The sequence below is a fragment of the Pomacea canaliculata genome, linkage group LG3 (genome assembly GCF_003073045.1).
Source record: "Pomacea canaliculata isolate SZHN2017 linkage group LG3, ASM307304v1, whole genome shotgun sequence".
NCBI lineage: Eukaryota > Metazoa > Mollusca > Gastropoda > Architaenioglossa > Ampullariidae > Pomacea > Pomacea canaliculata.
Genome location: NC_037592.1, coordinates 27,718,350 through 27,744,010, shown reverse-complemented (window position 1 = coordinate 27,744,010; position 25,661 = coordinate 27,718,350). Strand labels below are relative to the sequence as shown.

Here is a 25,661-nt window from a genome sequence, read left to right as displayed (position 1 = left end):
TTGTCTTTCACATAAAAGCACATTGTAATACACATTTTGAGACAAAGAACCGCTAACTACTTAACCCCTTGAAAAGATAGTCACGTGTCTTTCCAGTTTTCACACTTTTGGGTTAGATGTCTTCCTTCCTTACTTACCCGAAGTGTGGTCGTGGATGTGTGAATGCCTGCGCAGGTGCTCGTGTATGAACAAGATATCCGAACAATTTTTTTGTAATAAATCTTGTTATGTCTGCTGCCTTCCACCCTTTAATCCTCCTCCACCTCCTTATCCTTCATCCAAATACTAATATCTTAGTACAGGTTTATCTTCTGAATCACCTCCCTTCCTTAAACATTTACATATTCATGAGGGATACTGTCCGTCATGCAGATGGGAATAATTCCCTGGAGATTGCTCTATATTCCCTTTTATTCAGATTGCGTATTAATAAGTTTAGTTTGCGATCACTTTCATGAAGAAAAGAAAGAAGAAGAAATCAATGTCAGTTTTCTATTTATAGACCCATCAAAGATACTGTTTTCCCTTTGTGCTTGCTTTATGAGTTGTTTTGCTGTAAGTCCAATATTTGTTCTCTTGCATCCAAGGTACACACACGTGTGCCTTTTCATCTGCTGGAAAGATTGTGAAATGTTTCTTTGCTCTGAATAAACATGTGTGTTTTTCTGCAAGCGCGGACAGCTGATACCACGCCGTTGAATTGTTTTTGTCCTTTATTATGATACACAATGAATAACAGGAAGTCGTTATTGCAGTTGTCAGGCACCAGCAGGCCACAAGGAGTGATTAGTTTCCACCTTAAGAATCCCTCCACATGTTTGTTTACGACTGATCCTGACTGATCGAAAAACTCCGAGATATTTCAGTTTCAAAGACCATCTCTTGCCATTTTGTAGCAAGGTGAGATGAACCTTCTGATCCCTCGACTACAGGAGGCAGACTTCAGATGGTCGAAAAGGTGTTACAATGTTCGTCGTGTGCTTACCTGTCCTCCCACACACCATCCTGAACTCAGTCATGCTGGATGGTGAACTCAAATGTGTACTTTCCTATATTTCTCTGTATAATTCTCGGTCAATCCCTTTTGATGTTTTTCATTTGTCTATCCATCACTCCGGAATGCAGTTGTTATAGGTATGCAAACATTTATGCTTGTAAATATGCACTTGACATTCTGTTGTTTTTTTTCTTTATATAATATATTATTTTTCTCCATCACATATAAAAAGAAGACATCCAGTCAGCTTACAGATATAGCTTCTTGTAAGAAGCAAAGTTTTTGAAAGACACGCAGTACATGACTTGCTTGCCAACTGTGCTTGCCAGAGTTATCATTCAGACGGGTGGCCACTCTGCAGTTTTCATTCCACTGCCACCATGTTATTTTTTTTTTTTTTGTTCTTCACGTGCAAGTGCCATTCAGCCTCGGAAAATGCAGTTTCCCCCGATGGCATCGCCGTTCTAATGGCTCCTCTCGAGCAGAGAAACAACAAAAGAAGGAAAGGGGTTACTTGTTGTTGAAAATTGTTATTTCAAGCTTGTGTTCGATAATGTACTCAAGACACCCCTCAGGGCTCGATGATTTGAACAATCGCCAATCTATACTCAAGCCCGCCTGACCCGTCTGCAAAGAATTCCATATCGTACTTTGTCATCGATTCCGCCTCCAGGTTTTTTAAAAACAATATTTTTAACCTGTCTGGCCACGTAGGCTGGGCACTTCATTATGCACCGAGGATGGCATCAAATAAAGACAAGATTACGAAAAAGTTTGGGGAGGGGGAGAGAGAGAGAAGGGGCTTGAAAACTGTAAGAAGAAAGTTGACTTAAAACTATCGATGCCTGGAAGACAGTATGCAGAGGAGATTACAGGCGAACCTTGGTAAATCAGACCGCCGGACCTAATGTATCACGGCTGCGACAGCATTTGGACACACCTGATTGAATTTGTTCCCCAGCACCCAGCGGTCGCGGAAGTGCTGAGTGATGTAGTTTGATAGAAAGTCCAAACTCTTTCTGGCCAAACCCAAAGGTGCTGCCGTGGTTAAAGAGCCACCTGAGAGAGGGAGGGCGAACGAGAGACAGAGAGGAGGGTCCGTTTCTGTTTTGTTGTCAAAAATGCGACAAACTTGGCAAAACATTTTATTTGAAATTTAATGTTCAATCTGAGTCTCATAATAAGTCAAGATAATTATCACAGGGAAGAGAATGAGGACAAAGGTTTATTTTATTTATTTATGTATTTTTTGTCTTAAGCGACAGATGCTCATAGTTTGCATTTGACATGTTATCCGGTACACAGCAGCCACATTGAATATACGCTCACACTGAGCTCAGTGAACTGAAATAAATCTTTTCCAAACCAGAGAAAAGCCGTCTTTGAAGTTTCAAATTACCACGATCAGGATGTGAAGCACCTTCAGCAGCTATTCATCTGAGAACGGAAATCAATGATGTCAGTTTTCTCGAAGTACGCGGAAAAATTCGTCCAACAGGTTTCATCGAGCGAGGACAGCGTACAAGGCGTCAAAGGATGATTCACTATACGCACTCCCACCCACCCTCTTGCTCTTCTTATCTCGCATTTCCATTTGCCACTCGAGGTGCCCATGTTCTCTCGTTAAAGTCACGCGTGCTGTCACGTGATCGAAGAATGTAGGTCATGATAAGATCGTTTCTCTAAGGTGGGAGTCGTGATCTGTGAGTGTTTATTGGCTGGCATGCTCATGGTGTTCATCCTGTTTATTGCCATCTCTTGTTCTTTTGGACAAAGTCACTGTCCACTTTGTTTGCAGACGCCAGTACATTAGTGGGCGCGAACTTGTTATTAAATGTGTATTTCTGTGGGTGTGAGTTGAAGGTGCGTACGTAAGTGTGTGAGAGAGAGAGAGGGAAGAAAGGAAATGGCAAGCTCAGGTGGGTGGGCGCAGAAAATAAGGGGCAAAAATAGACCTTTCAGAGACATTTTAGTCAATTTGGACCATGTAGACCTTTTGTCTCCACGCATCGAACCTAAAGATAACGGAGGTCTGAAAGCTTAGAGGGATATCAGTCAAACACCAACGTGTTGACAATGACATTTCCCCCACACCCTTCGCCACCCACTCCACTCCGTCCTCGCCGTTTATCGCGATCGTTATCCACAGCCGCCAAAGGGCGTCAGATAATGGCAACGGGCAAGAGAGCGATGCCAGAGTTCGCTGCTGATCTGTTCACTGGAACAGACGATCGTCGGAGAGAACTTTGGATACAAACTGCGTGGCCTATCGGTTTTCTCTCAAAAACAACGTTGACCATTGCTGTAAGCCTTGCGTTTCTGTCGAAAGACAAACGTTCGCCATTGTGGTATGAAGACCACACAGCTTCTGTCGAGAGACAAACGCGGTAACACGCATCTTACAAGAACCCTTTTGGACACAGAATTTATGTACACTGAATGCAACCAGTGTTGGAAAAGAATGTGTTGTCAGAACCTTATGTCCAATCGTCAGTTTTCAATAATTACTCCATTTTAAAAAGCAGGCGAAAGACTCATCGCAGAGATTTTGCATGGTTCCTCCCATTCTTGCGAAGGTTGACTAAGCATTGTAATAGAAGCACTCAATAGAAGCGGAAAATACATTTTATTTTTGTCCAATATTTTTGTTTGGTTTGTCGTGTATTAAATAACCTGTCGCCATTAGTAATTTCTTGGTCTAAATACAGGACACATAATACTTGGATCCTGATGTGCTGCCTTATTTAAGATGTGATCCTGCTATAAGCTCTGTCATAAAATAAAGCTTAACTTGCTTTAAAAAACAGCAAATCCCTTTCTGGAGCTTAGCTTTAACAGCTGTATCTCTTTAAAAAAATATCTACATTATTCTGATTATAAGCCATGAACATCAAAGTCTGAACTTAATGCAGTAGGAGAAGCAGAGAAGACCGGGTATTCGAAATAATACTGACGTGACTCTGCACGTGCATTTTACAGAGAGAGAGAAAGGGAGATGCACGCATATATTAGATATATCATGGATTTATGTCAAGAGAAACATGTCGTATTCCTGAATGCATGCCAATGAAAAGACCATTTTCTGCGTAGTTCCAAAACTCTTTCTGATGAGGGCCAATGACTGCTGGGTACTAATAAAGTTCTGACAATGACCGTGTTTAGTCCAAGTCGCTTACCGTGAGTCTGATCATAGAATAACAATATTGCAGCTGAGCCCTTAATGTCTTTTTTCCTTTCTTTGTTGCAAGACATGAAACAGGGCGTGACCTGCATTATGTGCAGATCATGACGTCACAACGCATTTTGGTGCGATTATTGAATAATACCGAATTGCGGAAGGAAAATCGTTTGGAAGCTAGTTCATTCCTGGCATTTTATTGACACCGATTCAAGAAACCATAAATGCCGAAGGCAAAGGCATAATGTTGATCGCCTTTGGTTTTCTCCACGGTATCAGATGTGCGTACTCCTGACTCACGGCCTGAGTTTTTTTTCTTGTTAAATTACTCAAAGACGAGCGAGAATTATCGAAACATCAGAAGCCGGGTGAGAATAAATCCCTCGTTATGAGCATCCTGGTTGTGGAGCAGATTAAGGCGTGACACTGTGTTGTTAGCTTCTTTAAAGCTGCAACACTGATGAAGAGGTTGGGAAGGTAACAGCAAGAAGGGGTATCGTTCATAAAAAAATATGACTTTTAAGGCGATCGAAAATTTGCACATGCATGCGCACGCACTCACGCACGCACGCACGCGCTCTCATGTGCAAACACGCAAGATTACGGTCGATGGAATTGGCCAACGGGAAATGATACACCACGTGATGGTCACGGAGCGATAAAGTGGTTTAGCCGAGCATTCAATGTACACTAAACTGACAATCAGCAGGACGTCTGGTGCATGCCAACACTAATGCCTAATCACTTCTCATTTATACCTCCATCCTCGGAGAAAACAAACTATTTTCCTCCCTCTCCCCTTCTCTCTCTCTCCCTCCAAGAACCTGTCTAGTAAGAGGAGGTGCCTCTTGGCAGACTCGATCTCCACCTCACGGTCAACGGAACATTTACAAAACAAGATCCGGATGTGTATGCATGATGTTGCTTCATTTTTTTTTTTCTTTTTTCTTCCATACTCGCTTCCGCCTGTCAGTTTTGTCTCGGTTCGTGGTGAATGCTGCAGCCAGCATCTCACATGTTGCATGCACAATCGATCAGATGTCAAGAGTTTCAAAACGTACTGCTTTGATAGGATCGATGCTAACATGTGTTTCTTTTTATTTGCTAGGAGTCAAGTTACTTTACTAACTGGTTGACAAGACTCCTCCCTGTACTGGTTGGGTTTTTTTTTTTTCAAACAAGAGGCTAATAGAGGGCGAGACCCGTAGACTATATCGTTTTAATAATAATTATCAGTAGAGTTTGATGCCGAGCGGAAGGGCGGGGCTGCATGGCGCGTGAGGAGAAAGGGATGTTGGGTAAGGATTCGTGTTTGGAGGGATCGTGTCAGGTCAAGGGTCAAAGCGGAAGGGATCAGGAGCTTCAGTATGTTTACATCCTGGTGGACAGCAGTGACACAGCAAAGAGCCTTTTTATTAATCCTATTCATTCGATTAGGTTCTTATTTGCGGAGGGATTCCGACCTGCGCTTCAAACGTTAACAAGAGTGGGATTTGGTGGGAGGCGCAAAAAAATATTCTGGGGACTGTTGGTGTGGGGATCGCAGGGGAGGGGCAGTCAAACAGGTTCGCGCTCCTCAGCACGCCTCGCTCGCACCGGATGGACGATAACGTGACGAGATTGTGTTTACTCTCGCTTCATTGCAACGTGATCTCGTGGCGCCGAGATCTGGTTTCCACGCACGCCGCTGTGTTTGGTTTTGATGTCGCTACACCCCGTGTAGCTATTCGCCTGAGATGCTTCCCTCTCCCCCTTAAACCCGCAACCCCCACAACTTCTTGCCTCCCACTGTGACTTCCGCCGAATCTTTGGCTGTGCAGCTGTCGGTGTTCTTCTCTGCATTTTTGCGTAATGTAAACTGCCGGCTGGATGGGGCTGCCGAAATAAATTCTGTAGAACATACTTGCGAGAACATCAGCTTGATGTGATGTAACTGATCGGACGGCTGTTGCTTCTCGCGAACGGACTCTATAGACCTACATAAATACACACACGCACGCACGAATGCACATACACATCAGCACCACGCCAGTGGGCTGAAAAAAAAATATGTTTTAAAAGTTAACGGTATTTTCTATTTTGGTAAATCCCTTTACATAATTATAGGTTCTTATTATAATATTTTCGGTCACCAACAAGTTATTTTTCCTGATTACACAGTGTTTTCGGCCAATTAATCAAAGAGTGTTTGCTAATGTAGAGACATTTATTTATTTATTTATTTTTATTTTATTTATTTATTTATTTTTTAATTTGCCCTATGTTTAGTCTTAAAATAGACCAAAAAATGAAGGATATGTTTCAAAAGTCTCTACTGGCAAAATTATTATAACCATCGTCAGGAAAGTCTGCTAAACTGGCAAAGGGAAGAGTTGTCTGCTCCTCCATGGAAGACCATAAGAAGTAATGTTGTTACACAAAGCTGTGTCTGATTGTAAGAACCCCTCTCCCCTTCTTGCTAACCCCTGTGGTAACAGTCTCTGTCATTCACATTCCCTCTTTAACCCTTACCTCCCCCTCTGCACTCCTCACCCCCCACATCCACCCCACCTTCCTCCTGGATGTCGCCCCTCTACAGCTCTACCGAATTACTGGCCCCCTTGTGATGGATTAGGAGACAGGGGAGGCATTTTCGTGTTCTGTCACTTCTGCCTGCATTACCGCAATTGTTCTAGCGGGTTGAACGTGCGCGGCTTCCGGGCAAGGCCTCGTCTTGCCCAGATTAGCCCCCGATGACTTTTTATTCCTGCCGCACGCGTAATCGATGGCTGGGCCGTGCTAATGCACGAACAACGCCGGGCACTCGAGACAGCTTTCGCTCCCCAGTCGGGTGGCATCGTGCGGCGAGTGGACGGTGCCAAGGCTAAGACTGGCATGCACTCTCATGTTCGAGACCTGCGTGATATTTGCGCAGTTGGACGTGATGGATGTCTTCGCCAGCTTATAGAAGGACGGCATATTTTTTTCTTGTTTTTTTTTTTTTTTTTTTTTCCTTCCTTCCTCTTTTTTTTTTTTTAAAGTCGGTAAAAGAAATGAAGTCGGAAATTCAGCGATTTGGATAACATTACATCGGCAAACTAAAGCACGAGATATTAAAGAGTTCAAGAGTGAAGCGCAGTGCACAGCTGTGGAACGGTAGATGAAATGTGCGCATGCGCGGTTGTGCTTTTTCACGCTTCGTAGTACAAGCATTTGTAGAAGTTTGAACGTTTGTGAACAGCGTGTTTGATGTGAATATTTGAGTTCTTTGTTTCATATCTCATTACAATGAAGCTTTAATTTAATAAATTGGCATTCTGATACTCTATGATGATGAGGAGGAGGAGAAGAAGGAGGAGGAGGAGGAAGAGGAGGAGGAAGAGGAGGAGGAGAATAATAAAAGATCACAACACATGGCCTGATGAGACGCACAGCAATCTTTTACTTTTCTACACCGAGCTTTTGATCGTGTGGTGGTTATTTTGATACTTTGATATGCTCCGCGATTTACGAAAAAGTGGATTGAACTCCTACTCGTAGACCTACAAAACTACAGGAGAGACAATCATAATTCACACACTGATATAAATATATCATTTCATTCCAATTCAGAAACTTCGACAGTAATTTACAGGGACTTTTGTTAACATTTAGGATACAGGAAAAGATAGAATTCTCACAACTGGCTTCCATACCATTAGCCTGAGCTTGTGTGTAAACTCACGAATAAGACTTCAGTTACATTTGTTCAGGCTAACTTTCGGTTCTTGTAAAGAATTTGCATTCGATCTTGCAGAAAAAAACCGTTGAATCCCTAGTGCTAATATTTAGAAAAGACAGGGTATTAGAGGTGATTTCAGCTAATTAGAAAATTGAGAATATGGAGTTTGCGATGCTTGACTGCATCAAAATTGCTTTATTGAACATTTTTTCTGGGTTTCCTCTTTCATATTTTTGACAGACTTGAGAAAGGAAAATGCTTGAGAAATTACGATTTTGACATTTTTTGGTATTTCCGATCTGTTGTTTAGCTTATTAATGTATAAGTTTTCTTGATATTTACTCCTTAGCTTGTTTCTTTTGTAGGCGTCCAAAATACTGCGAATTCAAGCGCGGTAATAAGATTGTCTTTAGTGTTTAAAAACCATTTCTTTTTACTTGTTTGGGATTCCAATTTCTGTAGCTGCCTTTAAGCTGATACAAAAGCCTGGTGATTTTAAAGTCTTGATAAATCAAGGCAAACCCTCGACAATTTTTTCTTTGTTTTCCTCGGAGACGCGATCCACAAGAAACAAAGCGCAATGAATAAGAGTTTGTTTTTAGTTTTAGGGAATTTTGAAGATAGATGTTACGGTATTCTCTTACCAACCCGCCTCTTATTTTCCCCCTTTTTCACGCTCCCTCTTCTCTCATTTCGTTTCCTTAAAAATGCTGAACTTCGTGCTTTAAGGTAGATGACCGTCGTACGTACATTCTACATTTGAAACTCATTCCATCACTTCCAGAAGTCTTAAAATGGTTCTGTCTTCATTTGATGGTTTACCCCTGGGACAGCTCCTAGTACCTCCAAAAAAAAGTCAGGGTCTTTGTGAGGGAATATTGTCAGGAGTCCACAAGGAACGCTCAATGTGGCTGTTCGTGTGAAGATTTCACTCCTGCAATCCCTCCGTCTTTCCCTCCTCCGCCTTTTGAGCTGAGAAAGAAAGCGGATTAAGGAAAATGAAAGAGTAGAGGGCTTCTCAGCGTGGAGATCAAATAATTTTGGCAGAACACAAGCACCATTCAAGCCGAGTCGAAGGAGCCGCAGCAACTCAGAATGTTTGATGAGAGAATAAAGCTGCACAAACCAGTGACAAGAGAGATGTCAGCGCCAGCGAGCTGCCCACTTGTGCCATGTCTCCCCTGTGCTCGCCTTTCTTCTGTCTTCCTTCTTCTTCGCACATGGTCCGTCCCACGGACTGTCAGGGTGTCTAGCTGAGGGGTTCTACTTTGTTTCTTCTTTGTATCACTCACTCACACCTCTCATCCACTCACTCACTCACCCACCTACTCACCCACTCACTCATTCACCCACTCACTCACCCAAACATGATCTCATTGTACCTTGTATTTTTTTGTGGCTGCTCGCAATCCTTCCTTGTGCTAATAGCAAACCTCGTAAACGTCCCTCTGCCATATTGTCTCTGCCTCATATATGGCGGCGTTCTTCCAGGCGGCGCTGATCTCATTAGGTTTCTCCTGTTCTGGATCGTTCGGAGCGACGTGAATGGCTGGTGCAATCAAAGCGATTCTCAACACGGTCCTGCCAATTCCAAGTCTCGAGATCAAAGAGCTTTCCACTAACCTGCAAGGTCAATGTTCGATCATGCAGCACACATATGACTCTACCCGCATTCTCTCCGCGTGGCTCGAGCTGATGACGAGCTTCGCCCCCTTCTTCCCGGATATTCAAAGACGCATCGTACTGCGCATGCGTAAACATTAAAGACCGGTCGAAAGGGGTACAACGGCTGGGTGTAGAGGTCAGTTGAATGAATCGGGCTTTTAATGACAAGGGTTATTGTACTCAAACGGAAATCTTATATTAAATAATGATTGTGAGACAAAGCTTGACAATTTTTTTTTCCTACTCTTTATAGGTGCTGAAGCTTAGTGTATTAAACGGTCTTTGAGAAGCAGTAAGCAAGTGCGAAACAATCTTATTTTCAGACAATTCTCATTTTTCAATTGCGAAAAATGGTTTATAAATCATCAACGACGAAAGACAACAAAGAATGTGCCAGATGCAAAGGTCTCCAAGCTTAGACCGAATCAGATTATTCTCTAAATGAGCCTAGCATTACCCGATATGAGAAAATTAAGTTTGCTCCAAAACGACTCAACCACTTGGTGTAGGATATTTTATTTATAGAGTTTCAATTGAAAAAATCACCGTGTGAGATGTGTAGACAACATATCTATATCTTGTATGACAGTTTTAAAGCCGTTTGAACTTCAGTAAGCTGCCACGATGACAGCACGTAAAGCAAAACTAGAATGCACACCATAGCTCACATGAAACAATAGAAGAAAGTCCGACAATGGATAAACGTACACAAATCCTTTCAAAGAGGATTTAACTGTTATTGCATTCAAAGCTTCTGCAACTAGAGAGATTGAGTATGGCAATAATTCCCAATAGACACCGACAAACAAAAAAACCTACGTTCTTCAATCCGGAATTAAACATCGTGGCATCGCCGAGCTCATAATTACCCCTTTTTTTAACTTAACGGATAATTAACGATTCCAAAGAGTCTGTGTTGTAGTATTTGGGGTGATGACACTCCTTTACATCGTTCCCAACCACCCACTACACCTTCCTCCACCCGCTCGACATCCACACTCGTATCCCCTCCCCAACCCCCAATATTGTTGTCCAGAAAGGAAGGAGCTCGTTTGCCGAGCATCTGCCTTTTTCTCAGCCTCGTGTTACGCATGTCAACAACACAGCCACGTGACACAGCCCCAGGCCTTTGGAATAAGGGCGAAGACCGCATGCCTCCGAGGAAACATGGCTGCGTCCTGTGGAGCCGTGTCCACGGCATCTTGAATTATTGAAAACAGCCCTTCACTAGCAAATGCCAGCCACTAGAAGCCGCCCTGACATGCATTCCACCAGATCAGCAGCCGTGCAGCCTCCCACATAGTGCCAGGCGTGACTACTTCAAAAAAAAATTAATCCAGGAAGGAGGGAGCTTTTCATGGCGAAAGGGCGGGGAGAGCATTGTTGGTCTTTTCTTTTCTCCAGATTTTGACACGTTCTTTTGCGTTCATAACATGCTCATACAAAATTGATCCGACTTTGAAAGGTTCGCGGATGCTGGAAGACAATGTCAGGAACTGCCCTGAAAGATGCTAATCTGCTGTCAAGCGTAATTCACGGAAAAGTATGGGCACGGACAAGGGTGTTATTTTACGACAGTGACCGGACATTTCACACAGGCTCACAGGCTCACAGGCTCACAGCCTGGAGGACTTCGCACTCCACGCACGTTCCTTCCAGCAGCGCGGACCGATGTCTCCCTGGGTGCCAGACTGCGCGCACAGCCACCCGGGGTTTGCCCTCGTCTGACAGCGTCCTTACTTCCGGGGTCGTGTGCAGACTGTGTAACATCTTCAAAAATCTACAAAGAAGTGCAGCAGAGACATGTTGCAGTTGGGCAGTTGGGAGAGACGGAAAGAAGAAAGGGAAGAGATGAGTAGTTTGCAAGAACTCGCCGATGTCTCAGCCCACAGTATCAGCAGAAGACATGCAATAAATAATTTATGGAAAAAATTCAGCTTTCATATTGCACTGGCTTTATTCATAATTTGTAGACATTAAGATATTTCTGCTTAAAAATAAAGATAAAAAGATATAAAAAAAACCAGTAGATACAGATATTGTTTACAGACAATCTACTTTTTTTAAATCCTCAATGACAAGAGTTTCATGAAGGCACAAGAATCGTAGATGTAAATATAAATTCTGATGTAATTTGTTGTAAATTCTGGATGCAACTCATCATTACATTAATGTTCGCAAGATATCTCTATTTCTTACATCCATCCATCCGTCATTGTGTTGACTCATTACACTTCTACAGGCTGAGAGACGAATTCAAATTCATTTTTTCCAGTAAATACTGCTTATGTTAAAAAATTAGCACTGGCTTTACTCCGGAAAAAAAAAAACTTTCTCTGCTGTTATTAAATCGATTTTTTTTATCTGGCGAATATTAAGAAAAACAAAAAATGAAGTGTAAGTCCTATTTTCAGTTTCAAAGCTCTTTATCGTAAATTTGAGAGGCGGGAAGTAGAAATCTTACTTTTCATCTTAAAAGTAAAGGGTAAAAATCTTCGCGCTTAATGCATAAAAGCTGAGATATTTTTTAAGCAGGAAAGACACCTTTCCAATTTGTTTAATGTGAATCCGAAAGCTAAGATGATAAGAAAACATACTTTCATTCATCTGTTCATTCGGTCGCTCATTCATTTGATAAGCACATATAAGAACGTCTCTTAATAAGGTTTATCTTCGCAAAAAAAAAAAAAATGTTTCGGGTTGGATGTTTCTTGTATTTTTACACTGTATGTGTGTGTGTGTGTGGTTTGGAACTCGTCCTTTCCATAACTTCACACATCCACTTCTTCACACACATCACGTTCTGGGTTTCCGTCGAACCGTAACATTCAAGTGCTACAGCGGCGGTGGCTCAAAGGTGGATTGAAATTCGTTTGCCGTCTCTCTTCATGGTCTCCATACCTTCGAAATAATCGCATCACGGATCCCCACGCGCAGGCACGAAGCAATTAACAGCAGAAAGAAAGACAATGACAAACTCGCTTAATCAGACGAAATAATCCCATCCGCAGTTTTGCACGCCTTTCCACACAGTTTGAAGGCGGGACCGGGGGATGCGGAGGCAAGATCTCTCATTCGCATGCCAGCCCGTCAGTCTGCAAATTGAAGAGCCGAAGGAAGCGGAACTATCGACGGGGGCTTAAAAGGATTCGTTCTAAATGATATTTGGAAACGGGAGAGTCCATTTACATATCGCCGGATACATGAAACCAAGCAGCGGTAAATTATAAGAAATTGCGAAAGAAAATAGAGGAGGAAATCAACACAACACATTCTAGTAAAGAGAATTTGACTTAGTTGATTGATTCCCGCGCCGAGGGAGGTTGTCCACAAGCTTATGACACAGCAGTAAACAAATTTGTAAGGGATAAATTCGTAGGGAAAGGGACCTTCTCTAAAGAATGCTAGTATTGGGTGGGAATCGAAGTATATTATTGTGCAGTTAATCATGATTTCGTCGATAAAAACACGGTTTTATTAATCGTGTCCAATGTGTTTGTTGGAAGTGGTCTCTCTCACCTCCCTAAAGGGAGGTAGACATACAAAGCCACAGTTTGGAAATGGTTGGCGAAGGGGAAGAAAAAAAAAGAGGATGGAGATTTAAATTCTATAATTACATATTCATTCTTCGCCCCTATTCCTTCTTTTTGTTCTCTTTCTTCATTGGTTGTGTGTTATCACTCCAGAGATATTTTTACCGCTTTTCCAACTACTTTTGATTTAATACTGTGGTTTGTCTAATCATCATAGGGTTATTTTTGCCGTTTGCTCCATTTTGTTAGTGTTTTTCATTTTCCCCATTTACAATTTGTTTACTCCAATATCTTGATTAGACGGATTCAGCCAAAGGATGTCCTACAATACTGAAAGGAAAACTATATTCGCATTAAATAATGACACAAACATCTCGCAGCATTTTGATGGCAGGGTGTTAAAACTGATGAGAATGGCTGCAGGTGAAATGAGCGCATTATCGGCTTCATTAGTTGTGCATATGAGAGGGAATAGAGAAAGGAAAATGAGAGAGAAGAGAGAGAGAAAAAAAAAAAAAACAGAACGAGGACATCCCTGAATAAGAGATGAATGGAAGAAGAGAGAGGGAAGAATGTTACCACATTGCCGTCAACTGCGTCCTTATTTTTTCTTTCTCTTTCATATTCAATGTATATTGGCGTGACATGCCTGAGGACGCCCCTGATTCCGGTGTAATACTTTAGCAAGGTCTAGTTTTTGCTTGGTGAGCAGTCTAACCTTCCTGGGCTATTAAGTAATGAGGTTGAAGCAAAAATTCGACTGGAAATACATAAAAAAATTGTTTGCATAGAACGTTAACCAGTTCTCGTGTAATCAAGGTACTGCTTAACCCCATCGATCAAAGAGAGATGTACAACTCACTCTTTGACATTAGTGATGCTTTTTCTTTTCTTTTTCTCTGTCTCTCAAGTATTTGATTTTCTTCACTTCGTGTGCATCCAGTTTTTGTTAGCTTAGTTTTTCTTCAAAAGACAACGTCCTGACTAACCCTCAACACATCACTCGCAAGAAGAGGAAAAAAAACATAAAATGATTTGTCAATTTTACGATAGGATGTATGGGTATGGGCAGATTTCCACATCAGCATTTTCTTTAACACACACACTCTCTCGTTCCCTCCCTCTCTCTCTCTCTACACACACGCACTAACTTGGTGAAGCAAGTAATTAAATCACTGGGTCTGAACTCAGAGGCAAGCATGTTCGATTCTCGTGCGTCGCAGCAACGTCACCCAGTCGACTTATCTGTCAGGAATGAGGACTCTACAGACGGAGGGGCAAAAGCAAGGCAGTGGAAGAGATAGGCACCACCCTCACAAAATCCTGACCTCCAACACCTCACTTCCGACAACCAATTTAGGGACTGACCTTTGCCACCTACTCACTTATTCTCTCTGCATGTTTCCCAGCATGCATTGCGCATCCGAACAGGTGTGCTTCCTGTGTGTCCGCGCATGCGTCAATCCTTACTGTCCTTGTTCTGTGCGTGCCAATCATTTCCTATATATTCTTGTCAAACCGTTTTTTTAAGAACCGTGTTCCAGTCGAGCTTTGGAGAGCGTACTCACGTTTTTGCACGCGCCTTTGATCTATGCCGACGCCGCGACGCCTGCGCGCTGTTACGTCATGCCCAGGCGTGAAGAGATCGTGAACTATTTAACAGAACTGAGCGCCGCTACCACAGTTGTCAGCCTCTCTCCTCTTTATTGACGTTGATGACGAGCCTGTCGGTTTTACCCTGACCGAGTACGGTGTTGTAGCGTCTGCTTATTGAATTAACGCTCTCTGTCGTGTTTCGGCCTTTCCTTTTCTCCTTTTTTTTTTCTTCTTTTTTTCCTTCTTTCAGGATCATAGTTCCTTTCTTCCTGCATGTAATCAAAGACAAAAACGACAAACTTAAAAAAAAAAAATCCTGCAGGTCGTCCAGTAGTTCCACAGTGCGGCTGACTCAATTGGTTGGCGGGTCCTGTCCGTTTCTCAACGGACACACACTGTAGTTTCCTCGACAAGAAATCGATCCCTGATCAAACAAAACTTTCCTTGAAACCCTGGTCCGCACGTAACAGGAGCCCGTGATTACGTCACCGAGACGGTGCGACGTGTCGATAGGGCTTGAAGGCCGCTTCAACGCGAGGTTGGCTGGGTGAAGACTGCGCTGGGATGGTGAGGCGGGAGGGGGACAGCCAAGAACGGTCTTCACCCTTCAATTTGCCCGGCCAAGTCTTTGCACAGCAAAGCGTCGATGGCCATGTGAACGGTTACGACTTCGATTTCCTGGTCGCCCTTTCCGTAATGCTGTTATAGAGCGGTCCAGCCCGCCTACAGAATGACAAGAGCTTTATTGCATGACAGAAGTAAGCAGGACGGTATAAAGGGCCAGAAAAGGAGACAGGACGACGACGACGACGATGATGATGATAGTGAGAAAAAAACTCCCATCTTCTTAGCTTTTTCTGAAGGCCGCACTACGGGAGGTGAGAACGTAAAGGCCCCTGCTGTTTGATCAGCTGATCGTCTTGCTTGTTGACGAGGGCTGTTGCAGACCCTTGTAGAGGTCCACGCCATCGACGCGGAGCGTGCTGTCTTCTTCCATCGCCGTAGCGCACGTGCAGTGCAAGCCGATCCAATTGACCTTCATAAGCGGATTGTTAGTGACGTCACACAACACCAGCAGCGACAAGCTTGTGTGAACACTGCTTATATGAGAAAGGAGTAAAACACGAGGATATTCTTTTAAATTTTCGTTTTGTTTTTAACCCAGGAAGAACCCATGACTAGAAATGTCCATGAACTACTTTATCCAACACGTTTTTGATAATAATTATCATCGTTCTCATCGTCTCCATAATGATATGCACTTTTAGATGGCTAGTCCTAAGCTTAAGTCAGGCTCGCTGTTCTTTACTACTAGGCACAAACACAAATTAGAGATGTCTAAAAAAAATAACAAAAATTAAATATACAATACTAATTAATAATTATTTATTCTCGATATTTTTGCATAAATTTCTAAAGATATTCTTAGAAATAATCAAATTCTATCATGTCCTTTCATCTTCAACTCTACTGGTTCCTTTGTTTTCGATATCGAAACTTTATCAGACGGTAAAACAGGGTGACAACCTCGTGAAAAGGGTGTCTCTCACTTTTACTGTCTTCTTTCTATTATACTTTTCATCCTTAACTAACATTTATTTTTAAAATTAATACAAGAGTAACCAAATCAAATGTTATCGAATCACCCAGACCCAGCCGTTGTTGATTTACACCCGGGGTGGTTGTACTGTTTGTTTCAGTGTACTACTGGGCGGTCGGCAGGCGAAGATTTCCAAAGCGACACGTCAGGGGAGACAACTGCCAGTGACAGCGGTCGAGGCGGAAGTGAGGAAGACATTCAACTCCCACCGTTGCCGGAGATGTCAGGTTTGTGGCTGAGTTTTATTCTGGATAAATTTTGTTTCACACACGAACATGCTGACGCTTCTTCTTTATGTTTCTTTATACATGTTTACGTGCGGAAGTTTAAGTATACCGACATATAAATATATAAATAAGAATAAATACATACATGCAGGAACCTACAAAGATAAGAAGGTGGACGGGTAAAAAGCAATTGAAGGCAAGGCACGGGAATAGTCAGAACAAGGACTATAAGAACATCTCAGATAATAACGAATAAGCTGATGAAAGCAATGGAAGATGGGAGGGGGAAATCCCTTCGAAGATTTTTTTATATTATTTTAGCTTTGACTTTCTCAGAGTTAAGAAGCAGCCACGGCCTTGATCACCAGAGCACAAACTTTGCCCTCCTTAACGCTGCTTCTCCCCCTTGGCTTCCCATCATCCTGTGTTATTTCCTTTTCTTTGAAGTTGATGTTTTTCCGATCGCCCTCACTTTAATCTGCTGCAAGCTGCCTTCATTACGTGGGCACTCTGATTTCAACTTCGGAATTGATTTCTCGGGGACTGGGCTCCGCAGTTTCACGTCATACAGCAGTAGACTGAAATGAGAAAAAACGCGAAATCCCGGGACTCCACACACACAGCCACCCAGCCAACCCACAGCGCCGCCTTTATGGACTGCCATCGTGCTTCTGCGCATGCGCACAAGGGGCAGGCCAGTCAAACGGCGAGTGCTTTTATCGGACGTTCAACAATTAATTTCTCCGCTCCACTGACTCATTGCCACTCTCATCCGACAGTTGGACATCTGCTTTTTTTTCTTTTTTTTTTTTTGTACCTAATGCCGGAGCTTGTTTAAGCGGCAGGAGACTCGCCATTGGCGTGTAGGCTGTCACTTCCATAGCTTTTCCTTTCTTAGGAGAAAACTATAAGCTGCTGGCGACAAGCAACAAAAGGTAGACAAAGGTGGTTTTAGTGCTTTGAAAAATTCTACTTCTAAGAGGCGTGTTTACAGAAATTCATAACTTGAATATTCACCTTATATACCAACATGATTATCAAAATTGTATTCGTGGTTGAATTGCTTCTGAACCGCGCACACTCAGGCACGTGACTTGTACTTAGATGTAAAACTGCTTTTAAGATATTCTAGCTATGCTGGAGGGAGTGAGCAGCTGTAAATTTTGTTTCCAGTCCGATAAAAATTAAATAACAATATAATTAATATTAAGCCCAACGGTAGTAATGCAAATTTAGTTATCTCTTTTCTGGCTGTTTTTTGTTGTTGTTGTTGTTGTTGTTGTTGTTGTTGTTGTTGTTGTTGTTGTTTTTGTTTTGGTTGGTTTTTGTTGGTTTTTTTTGTTTTTTTTTTTGAGAGTGGGTTTTATTTCATGCATATATCATGTTAATCCAAGAAGGTTTTGTTGTTGCTGGTTTTGGTTGTGGTTTTGTTTTATTTGTAAAGGTGTTAACGAATAAAGCATAACCGTCGATATTTACATTTGTGTGCAGTCGACACGTCAAGAATGGTATTTTCACACAGCCCTGAAAACCTGTCGAAAGACCGTCGTTTCATGTACACCAACAACCCTCACGACCCCGAAGCCATCTCTTTTGAGACATTCTCACCTCGCATGCTTCCTTCGTACGGGCACCACCTACCACGTGACCCTGGAGCGCCAACCGCCTTCCGTGATGTTCACACCCTGGGCAACACGCGGCCGTATGCCGCGCAGGAGCGGAAGTTGCCAGCCGACATCAGCAGCAGCAGCGGGAGGCGCACGCAGCGTCCACCGCCCCACACCCAGACCCCGCCCACCGGCTCGTCGCCGACGATGAAGGAGACGACCTTCGGCGGCAAGCGAGTTACCTTCAAGAACGACTTGAATGCCAAGAACCTGCAGACGCTGGACCTGGTGCACAAGATGGCGCCGTCTCCCTTGCCGCTCGAGGATGTCACCCCCTTCCGCGGCGGCGGTGACGACCGCTCCCCTGGCGGTTACTGCCCCAGCATCACGAGGTCCCACGACGACGACGATACGACGACTTCCGGTAGCTACACCTTGAACGTCGAGGACGACCTCGACGACTTGCCCCCACCGGTCGGCTACTCTCTCGCCTGAAACTCTTCTCTCCCCCGCTTCCACCTCCACCTTCCGGTCTGTAGCCGTTTAGGTAGCCTGGGAATCGTTGGCGCAAGTGACTGTCACCAAACTCTGATCGTGTTGACTCATACAAGGCCACTCTAACAAACCACGTGGACAAAGTGACAATGAGAGAGAGGCAACCGAACTGCCTTGTTGCCTGCGACACACATCTGCCGCTTGATAAAACATCTTTGTTCATGTCGTTTGTCCACACTTTGTTTCAACAGACTTTGTGGTAAAATGTAATTATCGTTTCTGCATTCCCATTTCATCTCAGATAACAGGAAAAGTATTCTTTCTTTTCCCGATCTGCTTTTTTTAATTGTCGATAGAGCTTTTTTTGTAACTGCTGTTTACTCTTTGGTCCTTCCACTCCTCATTTTAAGATGAGGATTTCTATTTGGCTGGTAGAGGAAGCGATGATTTTAAATTTGATTTTTAACAAGTCTTTTTATTGGCATGTTAAAGTATGAACTAGTTTTGGGATGATATATGAGCCACAGTTAAACAATTTTATTTCTGCTCAAACTCGCCCACATTTCCGCCCAAACATTCGCGTTATATGGAGGAAAGGTACAGTTAGTGCACAGTTCTCCAAACCTTGCCATGTTCCTGGAGTCAAAAGTATGTCCTCATGTAGTTTTTTTCCTCCAGGATACAAGAATTTAGCATTTATGTTATTGTCTCCAATAAATTGAAGCACAATCAATTTGAAACAACCCCTTAACGAATGGGGTTAAATAATATGATTTAAACATCATATCCTGGTACCTGAGCTAGGGCTGAATACTAAAATGTGTTAATAATAATAAGCTGAATAGTAAAGCGTGTTTAAAGAGGAATGAAGTAAGATCACTGCAAAGATGCAAAAACACATGAAGAGTAAAATTCATATTTTGGATACGATTGACTCCGAAATGTTGTAAATGGCACAACATCCGACGGGTACTAACATAATTAAATCACTCTTACTGCACCAATAACATTTGCTTATTTTAGTACGAACACAGTATATCCAGCTTTAGTCATGTACAGCTCAAAACTTATTAATCAGAAATTGTTGACATCTTTGTGGCAGTGCTTCAGTTAAATGTTCTGGGCTCGAAGACGAGACTCCGGGTCCATCTGTAAGACAACCTGCTCTGTACTTCGTGAAAGGCTATAGGTAGTGACGCATGCGCACATCCACATCACTGTTTGATTTTTCATGAATAGTGGACACGTGACATTTTTCGTTTAGTTGCACAGTACTGTAATTTCAGGAGTAAGTGATGAAGTGATAGACTGATGGCCTGTGTGCGTGTGCGTGAATGCGTTCGTGTTGGTAAGTGTCAGAGGTCAACTGGGTAGATGATGGTGTCCAGTTCTGTCACTGTCACATATTTTTGGAGTTCAGTCTACAGCGTGTTGCCACTCATGTGCTTTTAGGGTTTGAGAAACGTTTTTCAGCGACTCATGGACTTCAAGTGACGTCACAGTTGTGCTTCTCGCGACACGTGTGTACATCAACAGTAGTGTCCGTTCACAGTGTATTCTTGTTGTCCGCAGCGTTCAGTGGCGCGCTAGAGCAGCGACAGTCTCTCTCAGATAACAAAAAAAAAATAATGCAGTGATGACTTTCATAAATGTGTTTCCTCTCCGTGGTGTAAGTCTAAGCCTGACCTTTCGCTGCCTTCATGCGTTATTTTGCCGTTTAAAGTGAAACAGAGAGCCATGATGAAATCCCTTGTAAAGTGCCAGATAATTATTGCTTTTCTGTATATTCGACGACTTAAAAACTTGTACAGAAAAATCCTCTCTTTACCCATTTTTTTTCTAATGTTCATTTCATCTTTTTTAACGTCTTTTTCTAACTTTCATTTTTTTTTTTTTTGTCTTTCTTGTCTTTTTTTTGTCTTTCGTTCTATGTTACCTTTAGTCAGAATTTTTCCTGACTGTAAGGTTGAAGCGAGAGCTCCTGTGGCAAACTGGCAAACTGGGAAGGAGGACTTCAATTAAGCATCATATCACATACAATTTGAAGCCTTCTGGAGAGAGATAAAAGCCCGCAAGTCTCCGACTGTTGCTGGACCAGCGCTAAACACGTGAACCAGACGGCCTTGAGAGGAACTTTAAAGCTGCAGTCGTCTCTGATTTCCTCGCCGGCTTCTCTGCGGTTTCAAGGACCCCTGCTTTGATGTGGTGGACAAAAATAACATTACTAGTCAAGTATTCAGGCTCCTGCCAAACAGCGGAAGCGATCGAGTTGTGCAGACGACATGAATACCGCATTAGTTCTGCTAGTGCCAGAGGGTACTTGCAGGAATAGCTAATTTTGAGGTGGATTCCTTTCAGCGGGGAGAGGAGAAATACGACAGAGAGACCAAGGAGGGGAGAGAGAGAGAGAAAGACAGAAGTTTTCTGGTTTCACGTAAACGCTTCTCTCATTCTGAACCAAATTACCGCGGATAACAATGTTTGGCACGAATGTGTGAAAACAATGTGCGGCTAATTGTGTGAGAAGAAAACAAAACCCATCGCTGAAGTGAAGAAAAGAAATTATTTCGCCGTTTTGTGGCTTATTTAAGAATCGTAAAAAAAAAAAGCAGAGTATTTCACATTAAGTTGACCGGATCCGCGAATTAGTTTATCATTGGTCTTAACCCGTGAACATGTGAATTGTGGAAAAGTTGACAAGACACCGACTTTTACAATTCCTGGACAGACATTTTTTTTCTCGGCTACCATCTCCTGCATTGTCTACACCTTCCTCCCACACTCACACATATACAGACACAAAAACACACTCTACATCATGCTTCTGTATATGTTCTGCTTGCCAAATGGCTTCCAGTTCATTCCGTGGACTAAGCGTACGCACATGCGGCAGAACCACAGAGATGGTCATAGCTATTTTGCAAATGTATAGCTAACCAGCTGAGACACAAAGTAATGTGAAAGTTCAAGACTAAAACTGGAAAGAAAGGTTCAAAGGTTACAAGGCTGTGTACGACCCTCCCATCTCTATGTTCGTGAGAGGGAAACACAAGACTTGTTTCTGTGGACTAGCATTGTGTTTCTTTGTACAAGCTTACACTAGTACACTTGTTTTGGTGGAAATGATAACACTGGTGTGACTAACTGTAAGTAGGAATGTCCCTACCATACACTGGAAGAGCCACCGTGCCTGTCTGCATGGTTTGTCCAACGTTCTTTATGTTTTCCGTTCGTTGGCACGTGACTTCAACGTTTTCGCGAGGTTACCTCTTTACAAGCCGTAGATCATAAATGCTTTCGAGTTTATGTTGCCCTATGTTCAAGCCAAAGACTGTTGAAATGTTTATCCGCTTAAAGACAATTGCTCTGGTATAAAATGGTAAAAAGCCTGATTTTTATTTTGCTTTGCTTTAATGACATAAAAGAAGAATCCGTACCTGATCAGATATGTTCACGATTTTTATCTAGTTTTAAATGTTCATTTGGGTTATAGATTTTGTAAGGCTATATTTTGATTCCATCCGACTTTTTTTTATCTATACGTCCGTGGTCTGTATTCTAGGCTGGAATTCAGAAAGTTCTGCGATGGTAAAGCCGATAACAACTGTTCTTACTCCATCAAGTGTGTCCATCCCGTTTTATCAATGGAGTCTTTGGAGCCTGTCGAATCATGAAGGAGGCAGGAATTACAGTCAGAGGTTATTGGTTTGATGGTTTAGTAGTCTAGAATTCCAGCCTTGAGCTTAACAACTGCATGAGTCTTGAAGCAACTGACAAAAGTCCGATCCAGGAATGCTGACCTCCCACATTTTCAAAACAAACAACTGCTCATGTTTTTTTTTTGTATTAGGTTCATTCTTTAAAAAAAAATTTGTTGATCGGTTGATATTGTTATATCGCTAATTTGACTTTTTGTTGTTCTTTTATTAAAAAGATATTTTGTCCAAGTATAAAAATCCATCCAAGTCGTCCATATCTGTTTTGAACTTTAAACAATTTTTACTATTTTGGTTGGTGTGTCGTTTTATGTAACAGTTTTAATGTTTTTAATTATTTTAAAATTATGTATTTTTAAAATTTTATTGTAATTGAATGTGACTGCGTTAGAGTTAAGCTGGTCCTTTTATCTTTGACGATGATTAATTTGTGAGATTGAAGCAGCTTGGTACTATTTTAGTGAGCGCATTCTTACGTTATAAGTTGTAAACGGGCTGTTTATGGATCGAGTCATTTATTCACAAACCAAACAAAGAAATTTGCCAAATACTAGCTGATGAAACCTTTATGTTGAAAATAAATCCGAACCACTAAACTATTTCTGCCAGCCATTTTTTTTTCGCTTCTAAAAGCTGAGGAGTTCTTTACACATGTTGACTTTTGTTATCGCGATGGAGGCACCGGCAATGGAGCTCGTCGGCATTGTTGTCCCTGACGGGCAAACAAACTGCATCGTTCATTATGACGTCATATCCGTTGAGACTGGCTTGGAGCGGAAGTGAGCATATTGAGGCATTTTGGTCCCTAAATGTTTACTTCTGCTGCCGAGGGCAGTTCTTTCCAGATCTGCACTTACTACCAAACAAACAAACAAACATGCACCTCTGCCAAAGCACCCGGGCGTTGGCAAAGACATGGCCTCGTACACAGACGCTAAGACTACCGCTAAATGCCGCTGTATTTTGCGTATTTGTTCGCTACACGGGTAAAGATATAATATTTTTTTCATTTTTAATAGGAGAATAATTCTACCGTTGTAAAAGAAAATATCACATTTGCGGCTTGCACAAGCAGCAGTCTGAAAAGACCGAGTAAGATGAAAAAAAGGACAAATGAAATTTCCTTTCCCTGCATATAGATATTGTAATTCTGTGCTACTTGTAACCAATCTGTCTGATCTGCTTTTCATTGACCTCGGTTGTCAAGAGGCTGCCACGCCAATGTCATTGTCTGGGCAGCAAAGTGAAAGACAGTTATCATTCATTCATCAGCATGTTCAAAATCAAGTTTCTTTGCATGTTTTTCACACCTGTATAAGTCTTTCTTTTCAAGGACTAATCGCTTCTACCGTCATGTCAACTAATTGATATAAACATATTCATAATATTCAACAAACGAAGGTAAAGTAGAACTTGGAAGAGCTGATTGAGTGCGTGCTTCAGAATTTAACTCATTCTGTGCGTGCTCCTGGGCACACGGCTCTTTCGTTTTGTACTTATGTAATGACAAGTGTATTGTTTGATCGATATCTGTGTTATCATGAGTACCTGAAGCAGTGTGGTCAGACTTTTACAGCCAAGGAGTGTTGAGGCGTGTAATTTATTTCATTTCAGTCTCATGTCCTATGACGCCATTTTGTGTTATTGTGAGTGTACATTGCTGGCTCTATGGATATTCCTGTTAATGTTGTCAACAAACCTCTTCGTGTTTCTGTTCTGATTCGGGACACCGATTAAACTGTATGACATTTCCTTTGACTTATGTATTTTATTTTTAAGTTTGAAGAGAAAATGTTAGAGAGGTAGAGAAGTATACATGTGTGTGTGTGTGTGGTCTAGCATGCATTTGTTTATGAATGTTTGTGTACTTATATTCGTCTGAACTTGAACATTTGTTGGGGTGGATGGTATGCCTCTAAAGAACGCATGTAGTTTCTGGATGTGGATGCATTGGTATGTGTTAATCGCAGGAATGATGAAGAAGTTTGCCATCCATACCATGTCGTCTTCCAGCAACAGTCTAGTCTCCATCTCGTCTCCAACGCCGGCTGTAGAACCATCTTAACGAAGGTAGAAAACATTTTCTAGACCCAAAGCAACTCATGCAGCTGACCCCTCGAGTCGTGAATGCAGATGACCTGCCGTGCAGCAGCAGCAGCAGAGGAACAGAGGTTGGATGCTGCGACACCGCTGTGCTCTCGGCCAAGACACAAAAGGCGCAGATGCTGCACCACAGCATGAAATCCAGCCCATGCACAATTTTTTCTCCAATCTCTTTCAGAAGAAGGAAAAACGCTGTCGCGTGCTAATGCATGAGTGTTTATCCTTTATAAAAAATAAATTTTGAAAAAACCTCAACGGATGGCAGTAAAACCTCGAGGAATAATCATTCGGTAATGCAGTTGTTTTTTTTTAAAGAAATAATCGAGAAGCAGAAAATATTCCGAGCAGCTGGTTGCATGGCTGTAAAACAGTGCGAGTAAAAAGCCCACAGTTAAAGGGCAGGAAAATTCAGCGAAAAGTAAGATGATTACTTGATGCATTTTCTAATGATTCCTAAAGCTGGCTTGGCAGCGATGTTTAACTTTTGTTTCGCGAGTTAATTCGGCCTTTTATTGACTCTGAAAACACGTGAGGGAAGTAGTGGTCTGGATTATTTGGAGTCACCCCGAGACGAAATGATGTCTTTAAATGCGGGAGTGTGTGGGTTGGAGCGTGCGCACGTGTTCTGTAAGGACAAGTTTGTGTGCGTGTGTCTGTGTGTGGGCTTCTTTGTTCCCCATTGTAAAAGAAGCAGAAACAAGAATCCTAATCCTCATCTGCATGTCTAAATCCTCATATAACCTCTCGTAAATAAACGTTTCAAAATTGAAACCCGTTTGGACACTCTCGAGTCTTGCAGAATTTACGGGGGCCATTCAATCTACATCGAATCCCATCTCAGGAAAACCGTGTTTGTCAGCTATGGCCACGCACTAGTTCGCTACGAAATAATCTTAAAAGCCGTTGTGAAATTGCGAAAGCAAATAATTATATTGGACTTAATGGAAAAAATATTGGTATAAAGCAGCTTAAATGAGTTAGAGCCCGGGATCGTGGACAATCGATGACCCTATACCGACCAAGTGTATTTTGTGATCTTTTTGTGATATTTTGCAATGTGAGTGGCATGAAGGAAAAAGCTATGGGTTCTGGAGTTGGGAATGATCAGGGTTGGACATCTCATTCTCTGGAAAAAAAAGTCAGTGAAAATCTGGATACAGTTTGGCACTTTAGATGAAATAAACTGAACAATCGCAAAAGTTCATTCATAAATGCTCATCACATGCAGACCCTCTACACCCAGA

The 25,661-nt window shown here is 42.3% G+C and overlaps 1 protein-coding gene across 1 annotated transcript in view; it reads left to right on the top strand.

Annotated features, from left to right (window-relative positions):
* LOC112558510 overlaps positions 1-24,066 on the top strand; it is a 57,253-nt gene extending 33,187 nt beyond the window's left edge. The window contains exons 2-3 of the mRNA XM_025228985.1: positions 16,370-16,496; positions 17,988-24,066. Of these exons, the coding sequence (XP_025084770.1) occupies positions 16,370-16,496; positions 17,988-18,598 (738 nt within the window). The 3' untranslated portion in view covers positions 18,599-24,066. The remainder of the gene's footprint in view (positions 1-16,369; positions 16,497-17,987) is intronic.
* The last annotated feature ends 1,595 nt before the right edge of the window (positions 24,067-25,661 follow it).